Source organism: Gossypium raimondii, chromosome 9, assembly GCF_025698545.1.
Source record: "Gossypium raimondii isolate GPD5lz chromosome 9, ASM2569854v1, whole genome shotgun sequence".
Lineage (NCBI taxonomy): Eukaryota > Viridiplantae > Streptophyta > Magnoliopsida > Malvales > Malvaceae > Gossypium > Gossypium raimondii.
Window position 1 is genome coordinate 44,218,761 of NC_068573.1, and position 27,796 is coordinate 44,246,556.

The 27,796-nt window shown below is 33.8% G+C and overlaps 3 protein-coding genes across 4 annotated transcripts; 1 reads left to right on the forward strand and 2 right to left on the reverse strand.

Annotated features, from left to right (window-relative positions):
* Nucleotides 1–4,061: 4,061 nt before the first annotated feature.
* On the forward strand, nt 4,062–7,374 carry LOC105800104 (transcription factor bHLH126). 2 transcript variants are annotated; one of them, XM_052620746.1, is made up of 4 exons: nt 4,062–4,575; nt 4,750–5,091; nt 5,191–5,244; nt 6,986–7,374. In XM_052620746.1, the coding sequence occupies exons 1-4, from the start codon at nt 4,312–4,314 to the stop codon at nt 7,013–7,015; spliced, it is 690 nt and encodes a 229-aa protein (XP_052476706.1). In that variant the 5' UTR covers nt 4,062–4,311; the 3' UTR covers nt 7,016–7,374. The 2 variants fall into 2 exon arrangements, with proteins under 2 accessions (XP_052476706.1, XP_012486480.1); XM_012631026.2 differs by having other exon boundaries at nt 6,999–7,374.
* Nucleotides 7,375–17,671: 10,297 nt separating this feature from the next.
* On the reverse strand, nt 17,672–20,089 carry LOC105800103 (gibberellin 20 oxidase 1). The gene is made up of 3 exons (XM_012631024.2): nt 18,779–20,089; nt 18,367–18,688; nt 17,672–18,271 (listed from the first exon to the last, which is right to left on the reverse strand). Exons 1-3 carry the CDS (start codon nt 19,330–19,332, stop codon nt 18,008–18,010), a joined length of 1,140 nt encoding a protein of 379 aa, XP_012486478.1. The 5' UTR covers nt 19,333–20,089; the 3' UTR covers nt 17,672–18,007.
* A 4,644-nt stretch (nt 20,090–24,733) lies between these two features.
* On the reverse strand, nt 24,734–27,047 carry LOC105797735 (uncharacterized). The gene is made up of 4 exons (XM_012627662.1): nt 26,724–27,047; nt 26,433–26,582; nt 25,225–25,345; nt 24,734–25,122 (listed from the first exon to the last, which is right to left on the reverse strand). The coding sequence occupies exons 1-4, from the start codon at nt 27,045–27,047 to the stop codon at nt 24,734–24,736; spliced, it is 984 nt and encodes a 327-aa protein (XP_012483116.1).
* Nucleotides 27,048–27,796: the final 749 nt, after the last annotated feature.

Below are 27,796 nucleotides of genomic sequence, written 5' to 3' on the forward strand. Positions count from 1 at the left end.
GTTGGGTAGACTTGTAATGCCCCGAAAATTTGGTCACTCAAATTACAAAATGTGTAAATGTTGAGGGTTAGAAAGTTGCTACCGTTAGCCAACTTGTGACAAAAAAGACAAAATTGAATAGTTAAGTGACCATAAAAGAAATTTACTAATAATTGAGTAACCATTTTATAACTTTTTTATAATTGGGTGACAAAAAGAATTACTAATAATTAGGTGACTACTAATGTAGTTTTCCCTAAATTTTATTAGCGTGTGTGAAATCTAGCCTATTCTTAATTGCAATCCTATAATTTGTTTGTTATTTTTAGATTACAAAAATATATCAAACACACAAAAACACACACACACAATTTCTCTTTATTATGATTCTTATAATGATTTACAAACTTTTAATATTTTTATACATTTATTAAAATTTAAAAAAAATGGTAAGAAAGCAAAAATTGAACAATTAGGAATAACTACATCATTGCTCGAACTATAGCATGTTCGGCTCCATCCTCTTCCATCACAGGTAGCAGTTCCTCCGATGGATGTTGCAGCATTTGCAGCCTCAATTCTCGCCTCATTACCAATTTAACCAAACGATTCGCCACTCCACGATTACCCTTAAATGACCTTGCAATCAAGCCATACACATGCCATCGTATATGCCCCAAAGCTTAGCTTCCATAACAGAGGTGTTGCCAATGCTCCTTATAAATCTAGTAAGCCAATTTCCATTATGGTCTCGCAAGAGGCCACCTATCGATGTCCTCTCTGTTTCCACTCATTCCTTCGGTGGCGGGTACCAACGGATAGCCCAAAGCTCTTTCGAGCCATTACCACTCTCCTTTGCAAATTCAGTCGAGTGCATCAGCCTACACGCATTGAACCAATTATGGGTAATCCGCCATACATCATCCCACTCCATTGTCTCCAGTTTGAATATAAATTCGTTTTTCCTGTTCTAGAGGCACCAGGAGATCAATCCAAAATTCACATCCCAATCAGAGCTATCACGTGCAAAGTATGTCGGATGCTGAAGGTTAGCAAGTACCCAATTTTTTGTGTCGAGACTTAGAAGCTCCGTTAATTTATCCTGTTTGACCAGCCTAGACTAGACACTGATCACCCTGAAGCATCGACGGAGGACATGGTCGATTCCTCAACGGTCGAGCCACATAGTGGGCATTGTTGGTCCCCTGTAAGATGCCGCCTCCACCCTTCGACATTCGTCAATAAACTGTTACAATAGACGAGCCATAAGAAAACTCACTTTTTAAGGTCCCCGATACTGCCAAACAACCTTCCATAATTTACCTGTCATATCAGTTCGCAAATTAGCCACTGTTCGTAAGCACTCCTCGTTGAAAAGCCTCTATTCCGATTCAATGGCCAACCCAGGAAGCCTTCACAGTTCGTGCTGCCTAAGGGTTTTTATGGCTGAAATCCGGTCAAAACTTTTAAAAGTATTTCATAACTTACAAAACTACATCTAAAATGAACTTAAACAAATAAAAAATTAAATTTACATAACTTAGACATCTTTTGTTCGGTGTCATTTTGTATTTGGATTTGTAATTTTTTTCAATTTTTATTTTTATTAGTTCTACAATGCCACATAAGCATCATGACAATTGACTTTAGTACAACAACTATTAACAACGAAAATATTAGTAAAATAATTTAATTAATGGAATTGTGTGTTGGTTTGATAGTTAGGGTGTTCACCGTCCCAAGTGTGGTTTGGGTTTAAATTGCGCTATTGTTAGAGTTTTGTCCTCCTCTTGTAATTCACCAAAAAAGATTTAATTGAAATATTTTTTATGTTTAAAATTTTAGCTAGATGCATTTTTTTGAGAAAAGTTGATTGATTTGTGACATAAATTTAAGTGCTGCTTGTACTCTTAACAATGAAAACCATTTTTGGAAATAAAAAACCCTTCAAATCCCATCACTGCGATAATTCAAGCCACAAAGAACGCTTTCAAGAAATTCCAAAAGAAAAGCTTTTTTTATTTAAATATTTTTATAAATTAATAAAAAATGTTTATAATAAACTTTGAACCAAATTGATCATACTTTTAATATTTAAATCAAAAACAATTTTGAAAATTGAGATAAAATTTTAATAAATATATTTCACTCCACTTAGCTTTGAGATTGAAGATAGTAGCAATATTATGAGGCAGCTCATTATGGAGCAATGCTTTACAAGGGATCGATTCTTGAAAGACTTCAATCTTCGTTGGAGATACCACCATGTATCAATTAATTAAGCAAATTCAACTTTTTCAAGTAATTTTAATTTGATAAGTTTATGTCAAGATCGACATATAATTATATTTAATTTTACTTCAACTTAAATACAATTTAATTATAATTTTATTTTAAAGTAATTGAATTTTTATTAATTTTATTTAAGTCGTATTCACCCTTTTTAAAATTCATTTGTTAATCATGGTTGTACTCAAGAGGTTTAGTTGTCTTATTTTAGTGAGTTTTCTTTAATTTTATCTATTAAAATAAACTACCTAGTTTGGTGTATAATTTTTAAATTTTTAAAAATTTATTGATTAATGTTTTAATTATGGTTCTATGAAGAATATTAGTATTTTCTTATAATTTAATTTTATTATTATTATCTATTATTTATAAAATGATAAAATTTAAAATTTATTTAAATTAAACTATTTCCTTTTCTTTCCACCGTTTATCCAAACAAGAAATATTAATATTCATTATGCCTTTTTCCTTTATTCATTTTAACTATTCAACCAATAATATTAATATTTTCTTTAACCTTCCATTCTTTTCCCTTAATAATATTTGTCCAAGCATAGGTTAAGGGATTAGAAAATTGTCAAAGCTAGAATTATGACATGACTTATATACTACTTCAAAATAATTTTAGAAATTTACATTCTTTTATCAAATTAGTCCTTTTTTAGTTAAATTTAACCCTCAACTTTTTAAAAGAGTCGAATTTGATTATAAAGGAAATGCTAATTAAAACATTATATTTTTAAATACAGTGGCACTGTATGGCAATCCACTTATACTTCATATATTTTTAAAATTTTTATTGAACATTTTATAATTATTAAATTATTTATTGATGTAGAATAGTGTCATATGTGAATTTACACACCAACATCATTGAACATATCAACATTTCTATTAAAAAGCGGTTTGATTCTTTTTAAAAGATAATCAAATTTAATTAAAATGAAATAAAAGTCAAGTTAAATGCTAAATTTATCATTATACTTTTTAAAAATTAATAGTAGTGGCCTCTAAAAAAAAACCTACACTGCCCTTAAATCAAAAACCAGAAATGAGAAGTGTACTGGAATAAATTAATGATAATCTCACATTATACGGTCCAACTAGGTAGCAAAAGTCAAAACTCATTCAAACATTGAATCTTTATTATTCATAAAATCTTTTCATCTTTTGGATGATATTATAATATTGGTTATGTGATATAACCCATTTTATATATTTAGAATTAAGAAATATCACTATCAAGATTACTTTCAAGATTTTTGTATTCTTATTTTAATGGAAATAATGGGAGGCTTATAAAATGATTTTTGAAGGCTATATTTAGAATTATTTATAAACATAAATATATTTAAGTGTGATTGAACTTATAAATTTGGAGTACAAAATAAATTTTGAATCCCCGTGAAAAGAGATTTGGCTACTGATATATAAGTACGTTTTTCTAAAACTGCCACTCGATGTCAAAGACATCTAGTTTTAAAACAAAACCATCATTTATCTATTCCTATATATACTACAATACAAATTGCATAAAAATAAATTATATTTATTAAAAACTGATATAGAAGAAGTTTTGGTTGTGATAATAAAAATGAGTTGTTAAGTTTAAATTATTAAAAAACAAAAATACCTTCTTATTTTATAAAAAGTTGAGACGCTAAAAATGAAGATACACACATCCACAAGAGATGATATTAAATCCATTAACATATTTTGTGGTTAAAAAATTAAAAAGGAAAAAAAAATGGGGTTAGGTGTAGAACATAAAATACGGTGTTGAAAAGAGAGTCTACATACTATGGCTAGAGATATCAGTTCATATCTCTCATGATCTTATACTATAGCAGATTAAGGATTATAGGGACTCTGGACATCTTCGGCCCCATCTAAGATCTCACACCCTAACAAACATATCCCTTCCATTGCTTTTGCCTGCACTCTTATTTACAGAAAACCCTGCCTCACATTCCGGGCAAAGTTAATACTCCCCCTCCCTCGCTTCCCACTAAATTTCATAATTTCCCTTCACACTCAACCATTATGGATGAGATGTTCTTCCACTTTTCTTCCGGTTCCGACCCTCAAAACACGATCCCACATGATGAGATTTTGGATTATGTTCCCATGGGTGGCAGCAGCAGTAGAGGCCGCCAACGAAAATTATTGTCAACTGAGAAGAGAGAAAATAGTAACGCTGATGATAAGAAAAAGTCTATGCATAGGGATATTGAGAGGCAAAGAAGGCAAGAAATGTCCACCCTTTATGCTTCTCTTCGAACTCTTCTCCCTCTTGAGTACATCAAGGTACGAAAACAGCTTGTATTCCAATCAATTGATACCCCCCTCATATCTGTTTTTTTTTTTTTTTTTACATCAGCAGCACTGCTGTATCTGCTTCTTCTGCAATTGAAGAAACTGCTGTCTGGGTTTGGCATATATATAATTATGAGTTAGGGTTACATTTCATGGGGTTTTCAGGGAAAGCGTGCAATATCAGATCATATGAATGGAGCAGTGAGTTATGTAAAGGACCTGCAGAAGAGGATCGATGGACTGAATGCCAAGAGAGATGAGTTAAAGAAGGCATCGGATAATTGGAGTGGTTTTGAGCAAGGGATGACCTCTAACGAGGCCTTCCCAAGCAGTGCTGTAGTTCGCCAATCTTTGGATGGTGTTGAAGTTGTGATCAGCACCAGTGTTGGACCTAAAGCTTTGACCCTCTCAAGGGTGCTACAATTGCTGCTTGAGGAAGGACTGGATGTTGTTAACTGTATCACTACCAGAATTGATGGAGGACTGATCCACACCATTCAAACTGAGGTATACTGACTGATTACTAGGTTAATTAAATTAGGGGTTTTGCATGGTTATCAGGCTGCTAATTTTCCAAATGCATATTTCTTTATTTGGCTGTTACAGGTTAGCGATCTGAGAGGCGTTCATGTACCTTATCTGGAGCAGAAACTAAATAAAGTAATTTCATCCTTGTCTCAAACTTCCTAGCTATTAAACCATATCTTCGTCTTTAATGGAGTTTTTCCCATCAAAGCTCCCACGTTTAGATTATGATTTGAGTAAGGTTGATCTTTCTTCTCTACTTAGTATGACCCATTATGATATGTATATCTGACACATTCCCATCTTCTGCGAGGTTTTTTTTTGCTTAATATTATTATTAGATCATCTCTCAACATCTCCATAAATGATAATGGTCTTGGTCTACATTTGTATTTCACATTTATTTTTCCTGTCATCACACTACCAGAGGAGTGGAGTTAAATCTGGTTCTTTTATTATCACATATATCCTCTTCTTTCTTTTTCAGATAAATGAAGTGATGATAAACTAGGCACACATTAATTGTCTTCCATGCATTGCAAGTTAATGACAAACGGAATATTTAATTTCATAGTTAATCCACTTTTTTATGCTGGAATATAATCCCAATCAAGTTGATTAATTACAACATAATATGTTTATGTTAGGATCGAGATTTGATTTACTAGGTAGAGCTGTTTTGCTTCTCTAGAGAATCAATATTTACCAGCTTCTATATATATGTATTCCAAGGAAATTATGCAGTGAATATTGTAGACAAATTCTATTCATAGTTAATGACAAGTGGAAATGTTGGTCAAGAAATTATAATAATTATCATTCATTTTATATACAAGTAATTATATGAGAAAGTTTATATATATCGCAAGCTTCTTAAGGTCAATAAAGTGAAAATCAACCAAAAATGAGAACAAAATTTGGATAGGAAACTAGCTGATTATATTAACTGCTTGTATTTAAAGAAATTGCATTATGTTCACAAGTTGTGTAGTTGGTTGACAGAATATTCAAGATTTCAAGTTATTATATATGTATGTATATGTTAAATTCCATTTTTTTCATATCTAATAATAGTAAAAAACTACCACTGTTAGAAACGTTAGGTGTGCCAAGAGTTATAGTGAATCTCATGTAGGACAAATGCAGATAGTGCATCAAATGGTTCACTAATTTTACACTAAGTGCATCAAATGCAGATCCTTCTGTTTAACGACCTTTCATTTTTTATCTGATGAGATAAATGCTTCACATTTAATTAAATAGATACTGTCTTCCACTCAATCTCATGATGGTCCTGTTATATATTTCCCCATCATTTAGATTCCCCCATCCACCCTTAGGGATATTCCGTACTGGGTCATAGTTGGTCCACCTTCCTACCACAGCTACTAGGATACTTGGCGTGAAATCAAATTGTTAAACCATGATTCTAATATCACTTCATCATTACTCTCTTTACAAATACATATGTTATATCCTTCACATTAATTTATGCAAGTTTCTTTCTATTCATTGTTCAGCTTAACCCTTACTGATAGTTTTCTTTGCTGAGATTAACTAAACTTCCATTCATAGCTAATTATTTTACTTGTGCTATGTTTAATATTTATTTAAGATTGCTAGCTAAGAAAGATTTAGTATTGGTTTGATTGCATATCAACGCTGAGTATCAGTAAAGCGGATATTGCAATTTCTGCATTTGGTATGCATGTGGTTGTTTGGGGAGGAAATGGTTACAGGTAAGAAGGAAAAAGGAGAGAGAGGAAACATTTTTAACCTAATGATTGAGCTAAAGAACAGCATATTATTAGATTGCTTTTTCCTTTTTTTATCTTTTCTCTTTTTCGCTTTCCTATCAGACATAATATTCTTACAGTTATTTGATATAGGTATGTTACACATTTGAAGTGGAAAAGAAAACTTAGGATGAAAAACCATGCAAGAGATTTTGATGTTATAGATAAGGACAAAGGGTCCAAACCATCAATATATAGTTTCCCACATGTTCAAATTATATATAGGCATGGATATCCAAATCCTTATTGTAAGGTTCCTGGTTGAAGATAGCGCATTGTATTTATTAGTTTTAATTCATGTCTCAGAGCCGGCACCAGAGAAGAAAAGTTTGTATGAATTTTATGTTGTTTATGTCATGAATATAGAAACATGTTACTATAATGTTGTACAAATCCATTTCTTGTTGAGGATCTTCTACTTTGTGCTGTTCTATGAAGTTTAGCTTGTATTTTAATACAGTAAAGTAAACACAGAAAAGATTCTTTTTTTTTTTATTCATTGCAAATTTTGAGGGAAGAAATCCGCTTGAGTTTTGGTATTTGGTACATCAACCATTTTTATTTATTTTTTCTCAGCCAAAGTAAAAAATTTATTTAAAGGTTAGTACAACAAAACCACAAATGCACTACTACAAAAGCATATGAGATCAACCCCTAAATGGAAGCAATTATCTATTTGGCAAAACAAAATTTTGGTGTCAACTAATATTCAATTGGCATGAGTATGGTTGTCAATGTAAAAAGATATGAGTCCAAGTGCACTGAAGTATATTATCCTCCTATTTAGGCATTGTGTAACGAGATCATATAATTTTTGACATTAACTTTTAATATTATTTTATGGTAAAATAATGTTTGTTGATAAAAATGAATAAGTTGAATTTTGGGAAATATATGTATCCAAGTCTTATATTTATAGAACATACAAATCATATTATTTATATATATTTCCAAATGTGTTAAAAATGGTATAACAATGCTTTATGATGATTTCAAATGAAAATTTTAGTTGAATTATATATAAAAATGAAATGCACGAAGTGTTTGCTTTTTGGGGTCATAATCAATGGCACCAAACCAAAATGATAAGATTTATAAAAAAATGAAAAAGTTGAAATTCAACGCATATATCTATTAAAAAAACATGTTAAGCATGAAGAGGAATTTTTGTTTCGTAACTTTACCCAGTGTGAAACCTTTGAAAAGGAAACCAACATTTTACCTTCTGACGATTATAAAATTATTTATACACGTTCATCACGTGGCAGAATGATTGTTTTTTTCCTTGACTTGGGATTTCTGGCGAATCAACTACAGGATAAACCGGTAAATGACAGAAAACGCTTGAGGCTAATTTTTTATGTATTACAGGAAACAAGTGATAATGCTTATTATTATTATTTTTATACACCATGCATGGAATGCTTGCAAAAGTAAACCGTAAATGGTTTGGGTTCATTTAAAGAATCAAATCTGGTTTCATTCATTGTACCCAACCAAATAAAGATAATTCGAATTTTCATGTTGAACATATTGTGCAACTATGAGTCCTGAGTATTGGGTTGGATGGTGCCCCTATGTTTTGTTGACTTCCTATCATAATCCAAAAACACAAAAAGATTCTGATTAATTTATTCATCCATAATTCTACTTTCTAAAAAGAGAATGGCTTAGCCTTTTGATACATGTAAAAGCAAAAGGTGCCCGTTAGGAAAGGGTTGCATGCATCCAGACCTAAACTCATTTTCACCTTTCAAACTTAAAAAAGAACAAACAAGTCTGGAAATGCCCCACAATCTATGTAAGAGATGGGTCAAAAGCAAAGTTTATATAAGTTAAGAGGATCCCGGATTTTACTCGTGATCGGGCATTAGGAACTATTGCTATTTACTGTGGTGTTATAACGTCTATTGTTAAGAAGAAATCAATTTATTGTGGTGTGTTCTTTTGACAATTTCGATAATAATTTCAATTCGGGATAATGTAACTTTATTACTATGAAAATCATATTATTTTAAAATGGTATGAATTATTATTTATGGAATAATATTGTTTTATAAAGTCACAAGACTATAAAAGTGATTAATGGGTTGTAATAATAAAATTTAAAACAATACCATTTCCCAAATTTGATTTGATGTGTTTATAAAATTATATTCTATGTGATTGAGAAAATGGAAAACAAAAACACACAAGAGACTACAGGAAATGTAAGGAATATAACATTTGACAACTCAATGGAATTATTATTTTAATGATGGTATTATATTGCAAGTGGCTGTCACCCCCCATCTTCTAAATTACAAATTTAAATAATGATAACCACTCCTCATTCATGTATTTAGAGAGCAAAAATATACGAAACAGCTAAGCTAATCTTTCTACTTTAAATTTTAAATATCTTTATAAACCGCTGTCCCAACATATAGATTTTATTGTTCCCATAATTATCCCAAATCCCTATCGTTGTTTAGATCTTTGCCTTGTTTTTAGAATTCCATCTTTGATGGGCACTATTTTAAATTTTCTTTACCACTTTTTTTTTAATTGAAAATGTTTTTTTCCTTAGTTGGCAAGCATAATCATATAACCCATTAAGTGAATAATAGTCCAATGAACAAAAAAAAAAAAGAAGGATAATAGTTCAATAAGCCCAACAAGAAAGAGATGTCCAAGGAGCCTACATCAGCCTAATCACTGGCAAATTATCACATAGCTCAACTTCTTAGCCTTGGTTTGTAAATTGTAATACGAAACTAATGTAAAAACACTTTTTAGTAATCTTAATGTTTCGTTTAGTTATTAGCGTAATGATTGGAAAAAAATTTATTTGTTATATATGTATCGTTGACACCATTTTTTTGATAAAATGGGGTCGACTTGGATGTTAAAAAATGAAAACAAAAATGGAGTCGCCACCAATCCTTTTTGATGAGGTATGATCGGGTCACCTTAGAAAATGATTGTTTTTAATAAATGATTTAATTTTATCAAAACAACGATTTTGGTCTACGAAATTTAGAAAACAGGTTCGGGAGTTGGTTACGTACGAGGAGGGATTAGCACCCTCGTAACGCCCAAAATTGATACCTAGTTGATTACTTAATGTCTTGGTGTCGAAAATTAAAAAACTCAAAAAGAATTTAAAAATATGATCCTTGTATATAAATACTTATATAAGTCAAATTATCCATTACGACCCTCTCATTTCGGAGAGAAAAAATGTCACACCCAATAAGTTAGGGCATGATATTTCACCTCCTCAAAAATGAGCTTGTCCAAAAAAACTCGTGCAATAAAATTTAAAAGGATATTCAATTGTTTAAGTCAGATAAAAGAATCGCAGCCCAACACATTAGGGCACAATTTCTCAAAATTCTAAACATCGAATATTGCCTTTATTTTTTTTTTGAAAAATCCTCATCTCGAGAAAACAACGTGTCATATCCAATGCGTTAGAATACAACATATTGAATTCCCGATGATAAGCTTTTCATTCATGTTTTTTGGTTAAAAAGCATTTTCGACTATTTAGATGCAACGAAAGAAATTGAAACCCAATACGTTAGAGCTCAATCCTCTCGAAGATCCCAAATACGAGTATTGCCTTTATTTTCAAAATTTTCTCTTTTATGAATTTGAGTAAAAATTGATGAAATGCTAAATTTGATATACGAATAAATGCCGCATTAATAAATGACAATTATGAATACGATAGTGTGAGCATAAATAATGCGAGTAATAGCAACAAAATAAAATAAATAAAATGACAAATCAATATCATGCAAAATAACAAGTATACAAGCAAATAAAATTAAAACATTCCTTTAAAATGATAAAATGTAAAATAAATAATTGAATAAAAAATGGATAAAATTGTAAAAACATAAAAGATATATAGGTATGTATACATATGTATATTAAAATTATAAAGTATAAAAAGTATATGTATATGAGTATGTATTAATGTGTTTGTGAAAATGAAAATACGTATATAGATATATATAGGTATGTAAACAAATTATAAACTATGTATAAAAAATATAAGGGTGCATATATAAGCTATAAAAATATGTACGTATCTATGTATATATATATGTATAAATTACAAAATGTATGTATGTATATATGTATATATAAATTACAAAGTATAAAAATATATAAATAAGTGTATATAAATCAAAGATACGCATGTATATATGTGATTAAATCTAAAATTAAATGGTATAAATGAGTAAATAATAAAATGATAATAATAATAATAATAATAATAATAATAATAATAATAATAATAATAATAATAATACAAGATTAAAAGATATTTAAACTTAGATAAATGAATAAAATAACAATAATAACGATAATAATACAAAAATAATAGCATAATATAATATGAGGAATAAATAAATAAAATATAACCGAATTAATTAATAAAATAACAAAATAACATAAAAAGGACTAATTTTGAGACTAAGACAAAGATTTGGGGCAAAATCCAAACAAAAAAGAAAGAAAATGACCAATCTGAACACGCGAGTAGCATGGAGGGACTGAAAGGATAATTTTTCCTTTCCTCCAAAACGACAGCGTTCAGATAAGGGCCAAATTGAAAGCGCAACAAATTGTGTGGTGCAATTGAAAACGACAAAAACACTTAATTGAAAAATCACTAAAAAGCGGAAGGACTAAAAGGGTAAATAACCTAAATCTTAAAAACACTCGGATCCTTCCCCTAGGTCGGGTCACTGCGTAGGTCGAATGGCACAAAACGGTGCCGTTTTAGGCATCTGGGGACAACATCAAAACTGTACCGTTTTGATACCCTATAAAAGCCCCAAAATTCCAATAAAAATTCATTTTAACCCTTCACACACAAAAAAAGAAAGTCTCAACAAAAATTCTCTCCCCCAGTCCCTCAATCCGGACATGGTCCACCACGATCCGGCCACCATTGTCGTCGATGAAATGCCAAGATGCGATGGCGGAAAAGGCTAAAATTTCCGGTCCGATTCCTTTAAAGCCCTTAAACCCGAATCTACCCCCAAAATCTCCAAAATATTAACAAAAGGCCCCAAATCTCAAGAAACCTTTCAGTTTTCGGCCACCTATCATAGGAGGTGGCTCCTTCGGCCGTCCTCGGCAGCGAAGACCCGAATCTAAGTCAGTTTTTTTTCTTTGTTTATTTACTTTCGTATGCTATATATATATATATATATATATATATATATATAAAGAAAAACAGTAGACTAGTGAAAATAAAAAAAAAAAAAACTAAAAATATCAACCTTGAACTGATCTTTTTCTTTTGTATTAGATTCTCCGAAATGTGTGTGTAAAAAACATACATGGTTGATGCGGCCTTTTATAGCCGATTTACATGCTGTTTATGTTTGCCTTTTCTTTTGCTTCTGTGTCAGTCTTTCTTGTTTCTTGTTTGCAGATTTTGGCAAGGTCAACGGGCATTGGAAGAATAACCTTGGCCCTTTTGGTGCAAAGCCGGTGGTGTTTGTCGTGCTTTGGGGGTCGAGTGAGCTGCAAAGGCTCGATGGGACGTACGGCGCACTAGGGCTGTTTGGTTGTGGGTTGAATTGGGCTAGGGTTTTGCCATCTTGGGCCGTACTAGGCCTAGCATGTAATTGGGCTTATTATGGGTGTTTCGGGCCAAGTATTTGGACTGTTTAATATATCTCTTTTTTGGGGGTTTTATTTATTTTGACTTTGGGTGTTGGGTCTTACTGGGCCCCGGGCTAAATTGGCCCACTACATGTATTATAATGGTGATATAAAATAAAGAATAGTTAAGATTAGTTTAGCATTGCTTCTAAGAAGTATTTTTGATACAAAAAATACTTTTGAGATAAATTGGAACTTAGTACAAATTTAAAATTGAAATTAGAAAAATAAGTAAAAAATCTTGTAAAAAATAAAATCTCTTCAAAATAGGAAAGAAAAATTTTCTTCTCTTTGCTATAAATAAGTTACGAGAGTAGCTAAATATTACCAATTGAATTGGTTATTGCTAATTTATATTCTAAAACAGATTAAAAAATAATACTCTTACCAAACGTAGCATAAATTCAATTACAAAAGGACTTCGAAGGTTTAAACTCCACTACTTTATGAGATTTCTCAATTACAAAAGGACTTCAATTACAAAAGGACTTCGAAGGTTTAAACTCCACTACTTTATGAGATTTCTCAAAAAGTTTTGTCTCACCTAACCACGTTGGGTACCCTAATAGAGGAGCATCTAAGTCATTACTTTAAGTTCCAACTTAAGATACAATTGAAATAGTAAATTATAGAGATGAAAAGAATAATTGGTTACATAGTTCAAACCCTTTTTTACATTTATGAGGTATTGCATAGAGAGTAATTCATTTCAAATCAACTGTACAAGTTATTACTTAAGTTGAACTTACTCACTAAGTTACAGTCTCACTCCTATACATTTACTAAGAGGGCGTTTGGTATGGTGGAAAGTTATCATTTTCCAAGGAATTTAATTGGTTAGAATGTGATTCTAGCGTTTAGTATGAAAATTTTAATTTACTTTCCTTCAAATGTAAATGGAAAGTGATTCCCTTAATAATTGGTGGGAAAGTTACTTTCTCTTGTAGATGGAAGGTAAAAATAAATTGTTAAGACAAAATTAATCATTCTTTTATTTGTGTTTAGGGCATTAATTAACTTATTCATGGTAAAAAGAAAAACATTTTTGTTGCTTGTTTTGTCCTATTTTGATCTCTACAACTTCGATTCATTATTCCAAAGTAAGTTTTTTTAAAAAAATACTAGATAAATATCTATATTTTATTTTATTTATAAGTAAATCACATTTTCTAGCACAAAAACTTAAAACAACTTGTAGAATTGAGTAATTGTGTGAAAAACAAGTCTATTCACATATAATATCATATTACTCCAGCAACAAAATTGGCATCTTAATATAATATTATATATCACATTAATTTTGGTATCAAGTTTTTATGTGTAAGTTAATTTTGGTATTTTAATACAATGAAATAGCCTTAGGAATTTTTCCTAATAACTGCCTTAGTATTTTTTGGTATCTTAATACAATGAAAATTTGGTATCTTTAATAATTTCTCTATTATCGATTGAGTCTTAATTCGACTGGCATGAATATTGTTGTCAATGCAGGGGGAAGTGGATTCGAGCGCGCTGAAGCGCATTATCCTCCTATTTATGGGTTGGAGAGGAACTATCGATAATTTTAGGCAAATATGATCAAAACTTGTAATAAAATTATTCTAAAAAAATTCTCTACTAATTGCCTTGATGAGCATAGCTTTTGTAATAAAAAAATAGTTTAATATTTTATTAAAAATATAATGTATACTATAAATAAATATATTTTTAAAATTTTAAATTTAATTTCTATATCAAGTACTATATAAAATCTCTTTCACAATCTTACTAATTCATTACATTCTTACTAATTGCCGTTCACAAGTTTTATACTTTTAATATATGATTTACCATACAAATATATTATATTATAATATTTAGTACACAAATTGCAAGTCTGCTTCTAATAGCATGTTTTAAGTCTGCTTCTGATAGCACATTTTTGAATCAAAATAGATCTTTTGGTGGCAGTTTTCACGGTGCATAGGATGAGAGGTCAATCTTGATGGCGGCGATTGAGAAATGGAAGAGGGTTTGGCGGTGCTATCGCTTACTAATGGGGAAGAGGCGATCTGACAATTAGATTTGGAGGAGGAATCAAGAGAGGATGTGGTAGATCTGAGTGTAGTGGGTAATTTCTTGACGTCTAGTGTTGTACAAGTTCAGGCTATGCATACAACGTTAGCCAATCCATGGCATCCGCACGGGGGTGTTACAATTACAGATCTGGGGGGAAAATAATTTCTCTTTCAGTTTTATTTTGAGGTTGATCTTGACAGGTTTTTGGAAGGGAGCCCTTGGACGTTTAACAACCATTTGCTGCTTTTTCATAAATTAAGGGAAGATCTCATGGTTGTGCCATTATTTTGGCCTAATTTTTTGGTTCAAGTTCATGACCTTCCAACGAGATTAATGTCAGAAACGATGGCTAGGCAGTTTGGAGATTTTTTGGGGCAACTTTTAGAATACAATATGAAGTCGTTAAATAAAGGCTACGGGGGTTACATGCGGATCTGAGTACGAATTGATGTGAGGAATCTGTTAATGAGGAGGAAGAAACTTATTTTGGGCAACAAAAGTTGCATCTATGCGCGTTTCCGATATGAAAAGCTATCGTTGTTTTGCTTTCTTTGTGGTCGATTGGGACATTCAGAGAGATTTTGTCCAACTAGGATTGTCCATGGGAAAAAAAATTGGAGTTTGGATATGATCTATCTATTAAAGCAATCCCCAAAAGAGCAATAGTGGCGTCAAGCCCCTAATTATGGGAGAAGTGGGAGGGACCATGATTGGGTGAGTTGTGGAAATCGCTGGGTAAAGGGAAAGAAGGGAAACAAGTGAATATACAAGGCTTGTTTTGAAATGTGGATTTTTTGCGTCAGGTGGGGGCCAATCTCGGGCTGAATATGGGGGAAACTGGCCTATGATATTGGTGGATCGAAGAATATTGATCCAAATAGGGATTTGATAGAGGAGGATTGCCCCATTAAGATTGGGGAAGGGCAGAAGTGACCTCGTAGCTCTCGATTTTCTTCAGTTTCTAGTGGAATGGATTCGGGAAAAACTACTGATAGACATAAGTGGGGAACCTCTGAGTGAGACGTCGCCTTTGGCATGTGCTGAGGGAGACTAATCCTGATGCGGCTTTTTTCTTGGAAGCTAAGATAGAGAAAATTAAGAGGAGTTGGGATATGATAGAGGGTATTGATGTAAGCAGTGATGGTACAAGGAAGGATTATCTTTAGGTTGGAAATAAGGGACTAAATGGACTTACGAAGCTTCTCGATGAATCATATAGATGCGAATGTAAAGGGAGATATGGTGGGTGTTAGATGGAGATTGAAACAATTTCTTTCCATTCTGCACAATCTCCCAAATCTCCCGATATACAATATATATACATTTTAAAACCCAATAATAATGTGTGTAGAAGAATACAAAATTAAGTGAAAGCCTTGCAGTTGTGGATGGATTCTAGCACTCTGATCTTCTTAATCATTCAATGGGCGGGCCAGTTCCTCCGTTGGATTTATTTGATACCCTTAGCTACCCATACCTCTCTAAGCCCAACAACTTCATATTAAATGATTTGGATCAACAAATATGGAATCCAAAATCAATTCTCATGTCTTGTAATTTCAATTTCACATTACTCAACCAGTTTAGTTGAAATCCATTGTAAAGCTAATTTAATTATTTAATTTTAGTTTAGTTGAGCTTGATTTTGAACCTGGTATAATATGAGTTTTACTCAACTCACCTTTTTTTTAAAATTGGATAACAATAATATTAATCAAATTAAGACTTAATCGATTAAATTTTGATGTAAAATAAATTTAGCATAGATGTATTCTTAATGAGGAGGCAGGTGGATGGTGCAATGGAGTGGAGCACTTATGGTAAATGTTGGTTACATTTTCTCAACTTTTAAAATTACTTTGTTTAGTTTTTATAAATATTTTAATATACTAAAATCATACATATGTAAATATGTTATATATTTAGATTGTACATAAACTAAAAATTTATATGCTAAAGGTTATAATATTAAATTACGAAATTATTAGTAAAAGAAATGAGTTGAAGCGATGTGAAACAATTTAAATGGTTATGACATCCATGGACGTGGATGTTTTCAACATACATACAAACATGATGCTTCTATTACTATCCTTACACCTCTACTTCCAAGTAAAAGTGTTTATCGGTGGGTGGAGCCACTGATTAACTTAAAATTATTTAGATTTGTTCGTATTCTTTTAAAGATATTTTTATTTAGTACGTAGTAATTAATTAATTATATATCTATTAAAATTCTAAACATAAATAACTTTATTCATGTTGTAGTGTAATATATTTAATATAAAAATTATAATATATAAAGAAAAGGAAAATATCATATTATAAAGTAAAAAATAAGTTGAGCGGAAACCGAGCTTGAGAATAAAATATTAAAATTTAAGTTTAACCCTTATTTTAAATAAAATTTTCTTTTGTTCAAATTTATTTTTGAGGCTTAATATTTTGTTCAAATTTTAGATTTGAAGATACCATTAAATGTAAGTGGGTAACTTGAGTTTTAATACCTTTAATTCTAAAGGTATATAATTTATTTAATAAAAATGATTAGATATGGTAGGTAAATAATGAAAAAGGTTATGTTGCAGTGTTTACCTAACTCATATAAATCAAATGAGTAGGTAACCTAGGCTAAGGTTTGTTGCCTAAGTTTCTTCCATATTCATCTATGGAACATGAGTTTCTTCCATATTCATGTATGAAACATGTTCCTTGTCGCTACCCGCCTAGCCATTCCAAATAGATTTTTGAGTTAAAGAATTATTAAAGGTGTTAAGAACTTGCGCCAACTTATGCAATCAGATGGTGATAGGCTGATGGAGTGAGCCGAAAGGTTTGAAAGGCACTAAAAACCTATGCGAAATTTAAAGGTCGAGCGTTTTATAGGGTCGAGTCTAGTTTTGGTACAATGAGGCAAATTTAGTACCTTTGGGAATAAATGAAGTTGCTTGGGGAAGAAAAAGGAAAACTGGTAATTAAATACCCTAATTTTGTTTTTACATGAAGAGAGATGATTGTAATAATGGAGATGAAGAAAAAGTTAAAGCTGATTGATATCTTTATTGGGTTCCTTACTTCCTTATAGTATCCCTTGTCGTGCCTTTCGTTCATCACTAAAAAAAGGCTTGTCAGCTGACCCCATGAACATTTAAAAAAAGAAAAGATAGGAAAATAGATAAATAAAACAGAAGAAGCAAATCTCCTCCAACATTGCCTTTTTGGTCTTCCTTTAAACTCGTAGCAAATAAAATCCCAAGTTTTCAATCAATTTTCTCTGCTCCCATCGATGTCATTTTCTTGGCAGACATGGGCATGTAATGGCTTGTTTTTGTAATGACAACATTAAGCAAGACAGTAAAGACAACTCGGGTTCAGCTGTTTCTCTGTTGAACCCAGTTTGAGAAGACTTCAAGTGTGTTCATATCAGCTCTATAATGCTTTTGTGTGAATTCAAGCAGCATAGGCCAAGTAAAATCTGGATATACTCTGGGATTATAGGCGTCGACCAACTCTGTTGGTGGGGCTACCACTTTATCACCCTTGGGACATAGGAAGAAAGCCAGAGATTTTCTTGGGATGTGGCGGTTCACCACTGCCCGGTGCAAGCAACTCTTGTATCGCCCATTTGAAAGTGCCTGAAAACGCGAAACCGCCGTTTTGTCAAGAAATATATGGATTATAAGGGGGTATGGTACGGGGTTAACCGGTCCAAAAATTTGAAAAATCTTACCATGAAGGTGTCGCCAATGTTAACGACAAATGCTTCGGCATTTGGGCTAATTGAACGCCATTCATTGTCTACAAACACTTGAAGACCACCAACTCGGTCTTGGTGAAGGATGGTTAATGAGGTTGGATCGCAATGAGGCCCTGTTCCTAAAGTGAGGTCTGGTTTTTGGCATGGTGGGTAGTAATTCAGCCTCATTATTGATTCATTTTCCTCGAAAAATTCCCTGAAATGTGATCTTCCTACGCCAAGACTAATGGCTAATAGCTCCATTATCCCTAGAGATAGCTTGCTCATTGCCTCGCAGTAATCTTGGTAAACCCTCCTAATTCAAACAAACGCTCAAAGATTAAACAATTTTTCTCTCTTTTTCTTTTTATAAATAATTTTAAATGTTAACATCCGAATTTCTTACCCGAAATGCTTGAATTCATCTCCCAATTTGCTATCAAGGTAGTCTTCAACAATCTTGGATGACTTTTTGTCAGCTGAATACCGGAAGGAAAGCGTTTCCTTCCATGGCAGCTTGGAGGAGAATCTACCAGTGAAGCTACTAGCATATCCACAGTGCTCACCAAGTTTCCTCTGAGCCCTTTGCTTATCATTGAGTGGCAATTCAAAGAAGTTACCCATATAACTGTGAGCATCAGCCACCAGTGTTGCATCCACTCCATGATTAACCACAAGGAAGAAACCATGCTGCCGACATGCCTCGCCGACCAGCCTCGATGCTTCCATTGCAGAAACAGGGTCACCGGAAAGGAACCCTCCTAGGTCAATGAATGGCACTTGGAGTTCTGGTGCATTAACATTAGGCTTTTCGTGGTCGGGCCATATAAATTGTTTTGGTATGTCGGGTTGGTATTTAAGCACCGAGGCATCAAAAACCAGTTGTTTTTGCTCCTCTCTTTTTTCATCTTTAGGATGATGAGGCATGGAGGGTATCTTGGAAACGCAATCAATTGCCATTGCATGAAAACTAAAGAAAATGTTTTATGGTCTAAGAAATAGATTTATGAGTGAAATTGGAAGTAGCTGAAGGCTTTAAGACATGGACTGAGACAGAGGAGGGAGCGGCATAACTTTGAGGTGTGATGAAAGAAACGCCAAGGCCGCTCCAAATGGGGGAAAACAGTGAAAACAAACTGGAATCTAAGAATTTATTTTTGCGCACAAGGGCTCTACTCGAAAGGGGAATTGCAGTGTTGGTGCTTTAACAAATTAAGATTTTGGGTAATCTGCTACAAGCTCAAGGGGATATTTGTCTTTTATGGTTTGCCAGGGAAACCGGTTTCCAATGGTTTTTTGGCGTTTTATTTGGCAATAGATACACTAATATCACCTGCTAAGTCCTCACTGTCGGACCCATAAAGCCCTCTGTACCTAAACCAAAACCCCAACCTGAGACAGCAGTGTGCCCTCTTTTATGGGAAGAACTGAGAAAACCATCGAAACTTCAACCCTACCGTATAATCAAATGTATGTGCGTGAGATTATATTGAACTCGCAAACCTAGTACTACCAAGGAAAAACACTGACAAATTTCCTGTCCTATATATATATCAGCAAAGATCTTTCCCTCTAACACAAATGAACAAAATGAAATTAAAGCCCAAGCCTGGGAGCTTGCTTTCACATAAATTTCCAGGTAATTGGAAACCACCAATCACCCCAGGATTTTAGAGAGCAACCCAAAGCTCCGAACATCTTACATTACAAGATGTGGTGGGATGTGTATTTATAAGGTTGCTGGGGACTAGACTTTGAATCCAACGCATCCACGTTTGCTAACTTTTTTTTTTTTTTCCAACTCCTCTGTGTAGCCTTAACTTTCTCGACGGCACTCTGATTTGCTCCCAACATCTCGAGTTTGGACGTTTAACGTGGAGGATATTTTTTTAATTATTTTTTAGATTCAATATTAAAATTAAAAAATAGCAATTCAAGAAGATTTATTTGGATTAAAATTTAAAAATTTATAGCCAACATTTAAGATATTACGAGTTCAAATTTTGTCATTTTCTTTTCTTTCCTTTTAATATTATAGTGATATAAATCATTGATTACTATACTAATAATTAATTACTTAGCATTAAAACTTAATTGTATCCATCATTTTCATATTTTGAATTTCTTTTCAATTGTATTATGATCATGTTCAATATATTTGTATTATAATCGTATTATATAATTTCAATCTGAATTTTTATATTTGTTTATATGGTTTTGTATAGTAATCATTAGGTCTAGTTATGTTCTCAATCCCTATACTTTGTGCACTTTTAAAATTTTATCCCTAATGTATTAATTCCAAAAAATTAATTCCTTTACCAATCAGTAACATCGTCAAAATAATTCTTTTAAAGTAGATTATGTTGTATTTTTTAATTTAAAAAATTGCTCATATAGCCAATTTAGACCGACTAGGAAGTCATGTAAGTACAAAAAAAAGGTGTTATATCCTCATCATATCCCTCTTCACCGAACTACTTGACGCTCTCGACGAAATTTGGCCCCGTGGCCTTGCAAAAATATAATTCTAGCCTTATCTCACCAAAACACCATGTCACATGAGGCAGGCTCACATAACCCCAAAAGAGATATAGGGAAGAGTTTGTGTTAGCACCCTTCAATGCATCACTTCTATAAACCTAACGACGATGCTCTGACCTATCATCTTACATAGTGCTCCTAGTTGACGATTTGTCACTCTACCACTTGCACCCATGGAGAAAAGCACTTAATAACTGGGATTTATATTACGTCAACCTCCTTTTATAAATACCATCCTCTAGCACCAAGATAAAGGAGACAATACATATATAATACAACCCACACTCAACTCATATACATCCTCAAAACCTCCATTCTTAGCAGTTCTTCGCATTAAACCCCTGCTTATTTGTATAACTTAATTATTATAATAAGGTAGTACTTGAATTAGTAAATTCCAAAACCCTACCAACCTACCTCTTCCAATTCCAACCGGACATTATGTGTAGCTATTCTGTATTGGTTGTTAACCATGAACGGAAAAGGCCAAGGTTCACAAGCTCAGTCCTTGCCTAATTAACATTTTTTTTTTAACTCAAAGATAGCTAAGGCCAATATTTTATTTTATTTAAAATTAAATTCTTCTTCAATCCAGAGCTACAAGACATTTTTTTTTTCTGATTTCTGTCATTTTTTTTCTTATTGTGGTCCAGAATTTGAATGTCATGTATTTGTCATCTTATACTGCCTACCACGTTTTCCTCAATAAAAATTAAATTAAAAAAATGAAAACAGACAAAAATTTAAAATTGTTTTATCTATTCTGAATGAAATCTATCAATTTTATATACTGTATTAATTTTATGATATATATACTTAGGGACGGATTCAAGATTTTACTTTAAGAGGGGCACAAATTCTATATCTAAACGATCTCTTTTTTTTTTAACGTAAAAAAGTGTCAATTCTTTTCTGATATTTTTTTTTCTTATCAAACAAATCAATTTTGTAACACCCCAAACCCGGCCTAGACGTTATGGCCGAATAGAGAGTGTAACAACGGAGGGTTTTGAAAACAGTGTTACTTCGATAAAACTTTGTGCAGTTGTTTGATAGATCATCCAAGTTTTTAAAACTCATATTTTATAACTATTATTGGAAACGTTAATCAATTGTTTCATTTGCCAAAACACAATTTCCAGTGAAAGTTTATTAAAACTGATATAATTTGGAAATCTAGTTCGTATTTTCAGAAAAACCTTTGTTTGTATAAAACCGTAGTTTTCATAAAACGTTTGTCAAATCATGCAAATTAACAAGCAAACGAAACCAAAACCAAATTAAAAATTATACAGTCCAGAGAGTCCTAGAGATTACAAACTCTCAATAAAATTTGAAATTTAAAATAAAACCATAAAATACTAAGTATATAAGTTCTCTGTTGAACGGTCACCGCTGAGTCTCCGTCACAACAATCCACCTAAATCTGTGGATTGCCTAAATAGAACAGACAAACAAATGTGAGTTTGCATAAAGTCATTGTGTAACTCATTAGAAGTAAACATGCAACTTATACAGATATCACATACATAGCCAGATTCAGTTTCAAATTCGAACTTAAGTCCATTACAATAGAAGTGCTCATGGGCGAACTGTTGGACCCATAAAAATTCTGCCGGGTCCTAGGCGGCCCACCCGACCAAATATGGGCCTAAAATTTGCCTGTGCCCGCCCGAAAAACCATAAGCTCGGGCCCTACCTGCCCATTTTAATAAATACCAAAATTTATTTTAAAACTAAAAAGTATTTTAAAAATATTTTAAAATTAAAAAATTTTTAAAAAGTATTTTAAAAATATTTTAAAATTAAAAAAATTTAAAAAATAAATATATTTATTATATCGGGCCGGGCCCGGGCCAAAAAAGTGGTGCCCAAGGCCCCGGTCCGTTTTCTAAACGGGCCTCGTTTTTTTTCCCAAGCCCATATTTCGGGCCTATATTTTTACCCAAACCCTCCCATATTTCGGACGGGTCGTCGGGCCGGGACGCCCGACTCATGAGCACCTCTACATTACAAATGCAGATACAAATATACAGAATCCTACCCCCATCCTTTACACACCAACTCCGACCATCCTATCACACCATGTGGGGTTAAAAACACCCACTCATCCCTACACACCACATTGTGTCATTGTGACATATACCAGATAATATGCAACCATGCTGCCAGAATATAGGCGATGTCGCCATACAGAACACTTCCTCCACATATACAAATCCCACCAAGTCATAGATACAGGTATAACAGATACAGTAAAATCATGCATAACATGCTCGTATATAGAGGTCATATGTATGTACTTATCAGAATAATCAGACATGCAATCGGTGTCCTACCCAGAGTATAATATCAGTTTATCAGATCATATAAGTTTTAGGATTTAACTAGCCCTTACCGAACCTACAGTAGGCTCACAGTCGATCGGAACGACCCGTGTGACCTTAGAGAAAAATTCAAAATTATGAGCCCACATGCCCGTGTGGGCCCACACACTCAAATTGGCCTTCTCTATGTGGCCTACACAGCCTGGCCCAAAACTCACACATCCGTGTGGCCCACACGTCTAGATTGGCCTTGCCCGTGTGGGCCACACGGCTACACTCACACCACCACACGATCGTGTCTTGTGCACGACATGCATTCGTCTATCACACGGTCGTGTCTCGCACACAGCAAACCACACAGCCAGCCACACGCTCGTGTGGCGTCGACAAAATGATTTTTTAACTTTTGTCGAAGTTTGATTTTCTGCGATTCGGGTACAAACCTGACACGATTTTGATGCAAAAACAGCCCTAAGACCACCAGAACCTAAAATCGATAAACCCCTCACAAAATCAGTCTTAATTCATGATTAATCCAAAACCACGATACTGAAAGCAGTTCAATTCACATAATCATCACTTACCCCGACGCTCTGAACATTTTCAACTACGATGCTGCAAAAAGAGAGCCCCGTTCTTCGCGATTCGTAGCTGCCAAAACCCAAAAATTAAACTATCGAAAATAAAACATCTTTAGAACAGCACTAAAAGAAAACCCTCTCTTAACTCGAGCAAACTTTACCACCACTTACCACAATGCACGAAAATAATAAGCTGAAAGTATTGAAATTAATAGAAAGACGAAAATAAGAAGAACAAGAAAAAAGAATTCGACAGAAAAAATAGAGAAAAAAATTGACGTCAAATTTTGGAAGAAGTGGAAAAATTAATATTTGAAAAGAAAATAAAATGGTAATAAAAAAAAAAGATAACCCATAAATCCCTCAATTTTCTCCCACTTACCCACTACTCATAACTCCCTCAGAATTTTGGCTCAACCGAAACTCTATCAGACAATCGAGCAAAAATTAATACCCTCGCTAACATAAGGATTCGAACATAGAACCTCCAACACACTTACTCCCTTACCACTCGAATCAGCAAGCTCATTCTAATATGAATTAACAGATAATTTAATATAAGCCTACTTAACAAGAGTAAGGCTAGCTAATGAAATTTTACAAAAGTGGGATTTGAACCCAAGACCTCACACACACATCCAGAACACTTAACCACTGAACAGATACAGATTTGTGTCAGATATTCACAGAAACAAAATAAATTATTCAGGGAATTACAACTCTACCCACCTAAAAGAAATTTCGACCCTGAAATTTACCTGATCAGAACAGATGAAGATACTGTTGACGCATCAAGTCCTCAAGTTCCCACGTGGCTTCCTCAGTACTATGATTCCGCCACAGAACCTTTACTAACGAGATAGACTTCCTCCTCAAAACCTTGATATCATGATCCAAAATATAAACCGACTACTCCTCAAAAGTCAAATTTGGTCTAATCTCGATCTCCTCAACAGAAATAACATAAAATAGATCAGGTCGATACTGCCTCAACATCGAGACATGAAATACATCGTGGATACGGTCTAACTCTAGAGGTAGTTTCAACTGATAAGTGACTGGTTCCACATGCTTCAGAATCCGATATGGCCTAATGAACCTAGGGTTCAACTTGCCCTTACAATCGAATCTCAGAACTTTCTTCCACGGAGAAACCTTAAGAAAGACGAAGTCACCCACAGAGTACTCAATATCTCTTCTTTTCAGATCTGCATAAAACTTATTTCTATCAGAAGCCACCTTTAGATGATCCCGAATTAGTCTAACCGTATCCTCGATTTTAAAAACCAACTCAGGACCTAAAATCCAGCGCTTACCCAACTCAGTCCAACATAGCGGGGTATGACACTTACGACCATACAAATCCTCGTAAGATGCAATCTAGATGCTAGACTGGAAACTGTTATTGTAGGCGAACTCAGCTAGCGGCAGATAATCCTCCCCACTACCTCGAAAATCTACTACACAACTTCGAAGCATATCCTTCAGTATCTGAATCACCCTCTCAGATTGAGTATCGGTCTGAGGATAGAACGCAGTATTGAAGTCCAACCTAGAACCCAGAGCCTCGTGTAATTTCTTCTAGAACTGAAAAGTGAAGCAAGGATCTCTATCAGAAATTATCGAAATCGGAACCCCATGCAGTCTTACAATCCCAGATATATAGAGCTTCGCTAACTTCTGTAGAGATTAGTTCGTCCGAACCAGAATAAAATGAGCGGACTTCAGACAAAATCCTTCTTAATGGGTGTCAAGGGCAACCCACTAACAAAGTCCATTGTTACTCGTTCCCATTTCCATAAAAGAATCTTAACAGGTTGAAGCAAACACGAAGGCAACTGGTGTTCAGCCTTAACTTGCTGGCACGTTAGACAATGAGCAACAAAATCCGTAACATCGCGTTTCAAACCCAGCCAACAATACAGTTTACGGAGATCTTGGCATATTTTATTACCACTAGGATTCATAGCATAATGGTACTATGTGCCTCCCTCAAAATTGACTACCTCAGATCAGAATCATTCGACACACAGATCTGACATCGAAAACACAGAACTCCATTTTATTCAGCCCAAAATCTGAAACACTGTAACTCTCAATTTGACAAAACCACAAACCCAGAGACTCATCCCTCAACTGCTTAACTCGAATCTGATCAATCTAAGTCGACTTAACTTGTAACTCAACTAACAGACTCACATCATCAAAAATAGACTAAGATGAGCGAACATCGCCCTAAAATCAGTCATCGTTCTACGACTAAGAGCATCAGCCACCACATTGGCCTTACTAGGATGATACTCTATCGTGCTGTCATAATCTTTGAGCAACTCAATCCATCGACATTGTCTAAAATTTAACTCCTTCTGAGTAACGAGATACTTGAAGCTCTTGTGATCAATGTAGATAATATGCATTTCACCATACAGATAGTACCTTCAAATCTTTAATGCAAAAACCACTATAGCCAACTCGAGATCATGTGTCAGATAATTCCCTTCATGTGTCTTAAACTGACAGGATGCATAAGCCACAACCTTACCATCTTGCATCAGTACACATCCCAAACCGATGTGCGATGCATCGCTATAGACCACAAACACTTTACCAGATTAGGTTGTATCAGTACATGAGCTTGAGTCAGAACATACTTGAGCTTCTCAAAGCTCGATTGTTGCGCATCAGACCAGATGAAGGGAACACCCTTACGCAGAAGCTTATTCAAAGGAGCTGCAACTAGAGAGAACCCCTTGACAAACTACCGATAGTATCCCGCAAGACCTAGAAAAATACGAATCTTAGATAAATTCTTAGGCTGTTTCTACATAAGCACAGCCTCAATCTTCATTAGACCAATACAGATCCCCTCAGTAACAACCACGTGCCTCAGAAAAGTTACCTCTCGCAACCAGAACTCATATTTGCTCAACTTAGTGTAGAGTTGTTTCTCTCGGAGTATCTGAAGCACTACTCTAAGATGCTTATCATGATCATCCTCGGTCTTAGTGTAAATCAGAATATCGTCGATGAAGAACATAACGAACTGATCCAGATATAGCTGAAAGACTCGGTTCATCAGATCCATAAATGTATCCAGAGTATTTGTCAGGCCAAAAGGCATAACTAAGAACTCGTAATGTTCATAATGAGTCCTAAATGTAGTCTTATGAACATCAACTTCCTTAACTCTAAGCTGATGATACCCAGAATAGAGATCTATCATTGATATTTAAAAGTGGATACTTATTTTTCACAGTTAGTTTATTCAGTTACAGATAATCAATTCACATCCTCATTGTCTCATCCTTCTTCTTAATCAACAAAATTGGTGCCCCTAGGGAGACACACTAGGGTGGATGAAACCACAATCGAAAAGCTCTTAAAGTTAAGCCTTAAGCTCTGTAAGCTCTTCCGGTGTCATATGGTATGAAGCGATAGACGCTGAAGTTGTACTAGGTAGAAGATCAATACTGAACTCAGCTTCTCGATTCGGAGGTAAATCGGGTAACTCATCAGAAAAGACATCCAAAAAATCCCTCACTGTTCTGATATCCCCGATAGAAGAGTCCCTAGAAACTAAAACACTAACGAAAGCCAATAGGAGCAACATGAACCCCCACTCTAACCGACTCATAAGGACTAACTTTTTTCTTAGGCATCTGAACAAAACTAGAGCGCTTTGAATCCCTCTTACTTTTGCCTCTCTCACGGTCCCTATTTTAGCACTCTACGAGCTTAACCTCTTTTGCGATCTTTGCATTATCTACCAGAACCACGAACTCTCGCTCCCTTTTGCAGCAATTAGTACCCTCAAATTATCCCTCAGACCGTCCTCAAAGTGGAGGGACTTCTCATACTCAGACGCTACCATGCCTCGAGCGTAGCGGCTCAACATCAGAAACTCGGCCTCATACTCAGCCACAAATCTACCACCTTGCGTGAGATTCATGAACTTACGCCTACGAGTATCTA

Excerpts from the sequence above, each read along its gene's own strand:
- LOC105800104 (XM_012631026.2), top strand. The coding sequence starts at position 4,312 with ATGGATGAGATGTTCTTCCACTTTTCTTCCGGTTCCGACCCTCAAAAC. Across the intron at positions 4,576-4,749 it reads TCCCTCTTGAGTACATCAAG|GGAAAGCGTGCAATATCAGA; the intron begins GTACGAAAACAG and ends TGGGGTTTTCAG. Across the intron at positions 5,092-5,190 it reads TCCACACCATTCAAACTGAG|GTTAGCGATCTGAGAGGCGT; the intron begins GTATACTGACTG and ends TGGCTGTTACAG.
- LOC105800103 (XM_012631024.2), bottom strand. The coding sequence starts at position 19,332 with ATGGCAATTGATTGCGTTTCCAAGATACCCTCCATGCCTCATCATCCT. Across the intron at positions 18,689-18,778 it reads GATGAATTCAAGCATTTCGG|GAGGGTTTACCAAGATTACT; the intron begins GTAAGAAATTCG and ends TGTTTGAATTAG. Across the intron at positions 18,272-18,366 it reads ACATTGGCGACACCTTCATG|GCACTTTCAAATGGGCGATA; the intron begins GTAAGATTTTTC and ends TCGCGTTTTCAG.
- LOC105797735 (XM_012627662.1), bottom strand. The coding sequence starts at position 27,047 with ATGATAGATCTCTATTCTGGGTATCATCAGCTTAGAGTTAAGGAAGTT. Across the intron at positions 26,583-26,723 it reads ATGAGTTCTGGTTGCGAGAG|TTTGTCAAGGGGTTCTCTCT; the intron begins GTAACTTTTCTG and ends TACTATCGGTAG. Across the intron at positions 25,346-26,432 it reads TACTGATACAACCTAATCTG|ACCGATACTCAATCTGAGAG; the intron begins GTAAAGTGTTTG and ends TTCTATCCTCAG.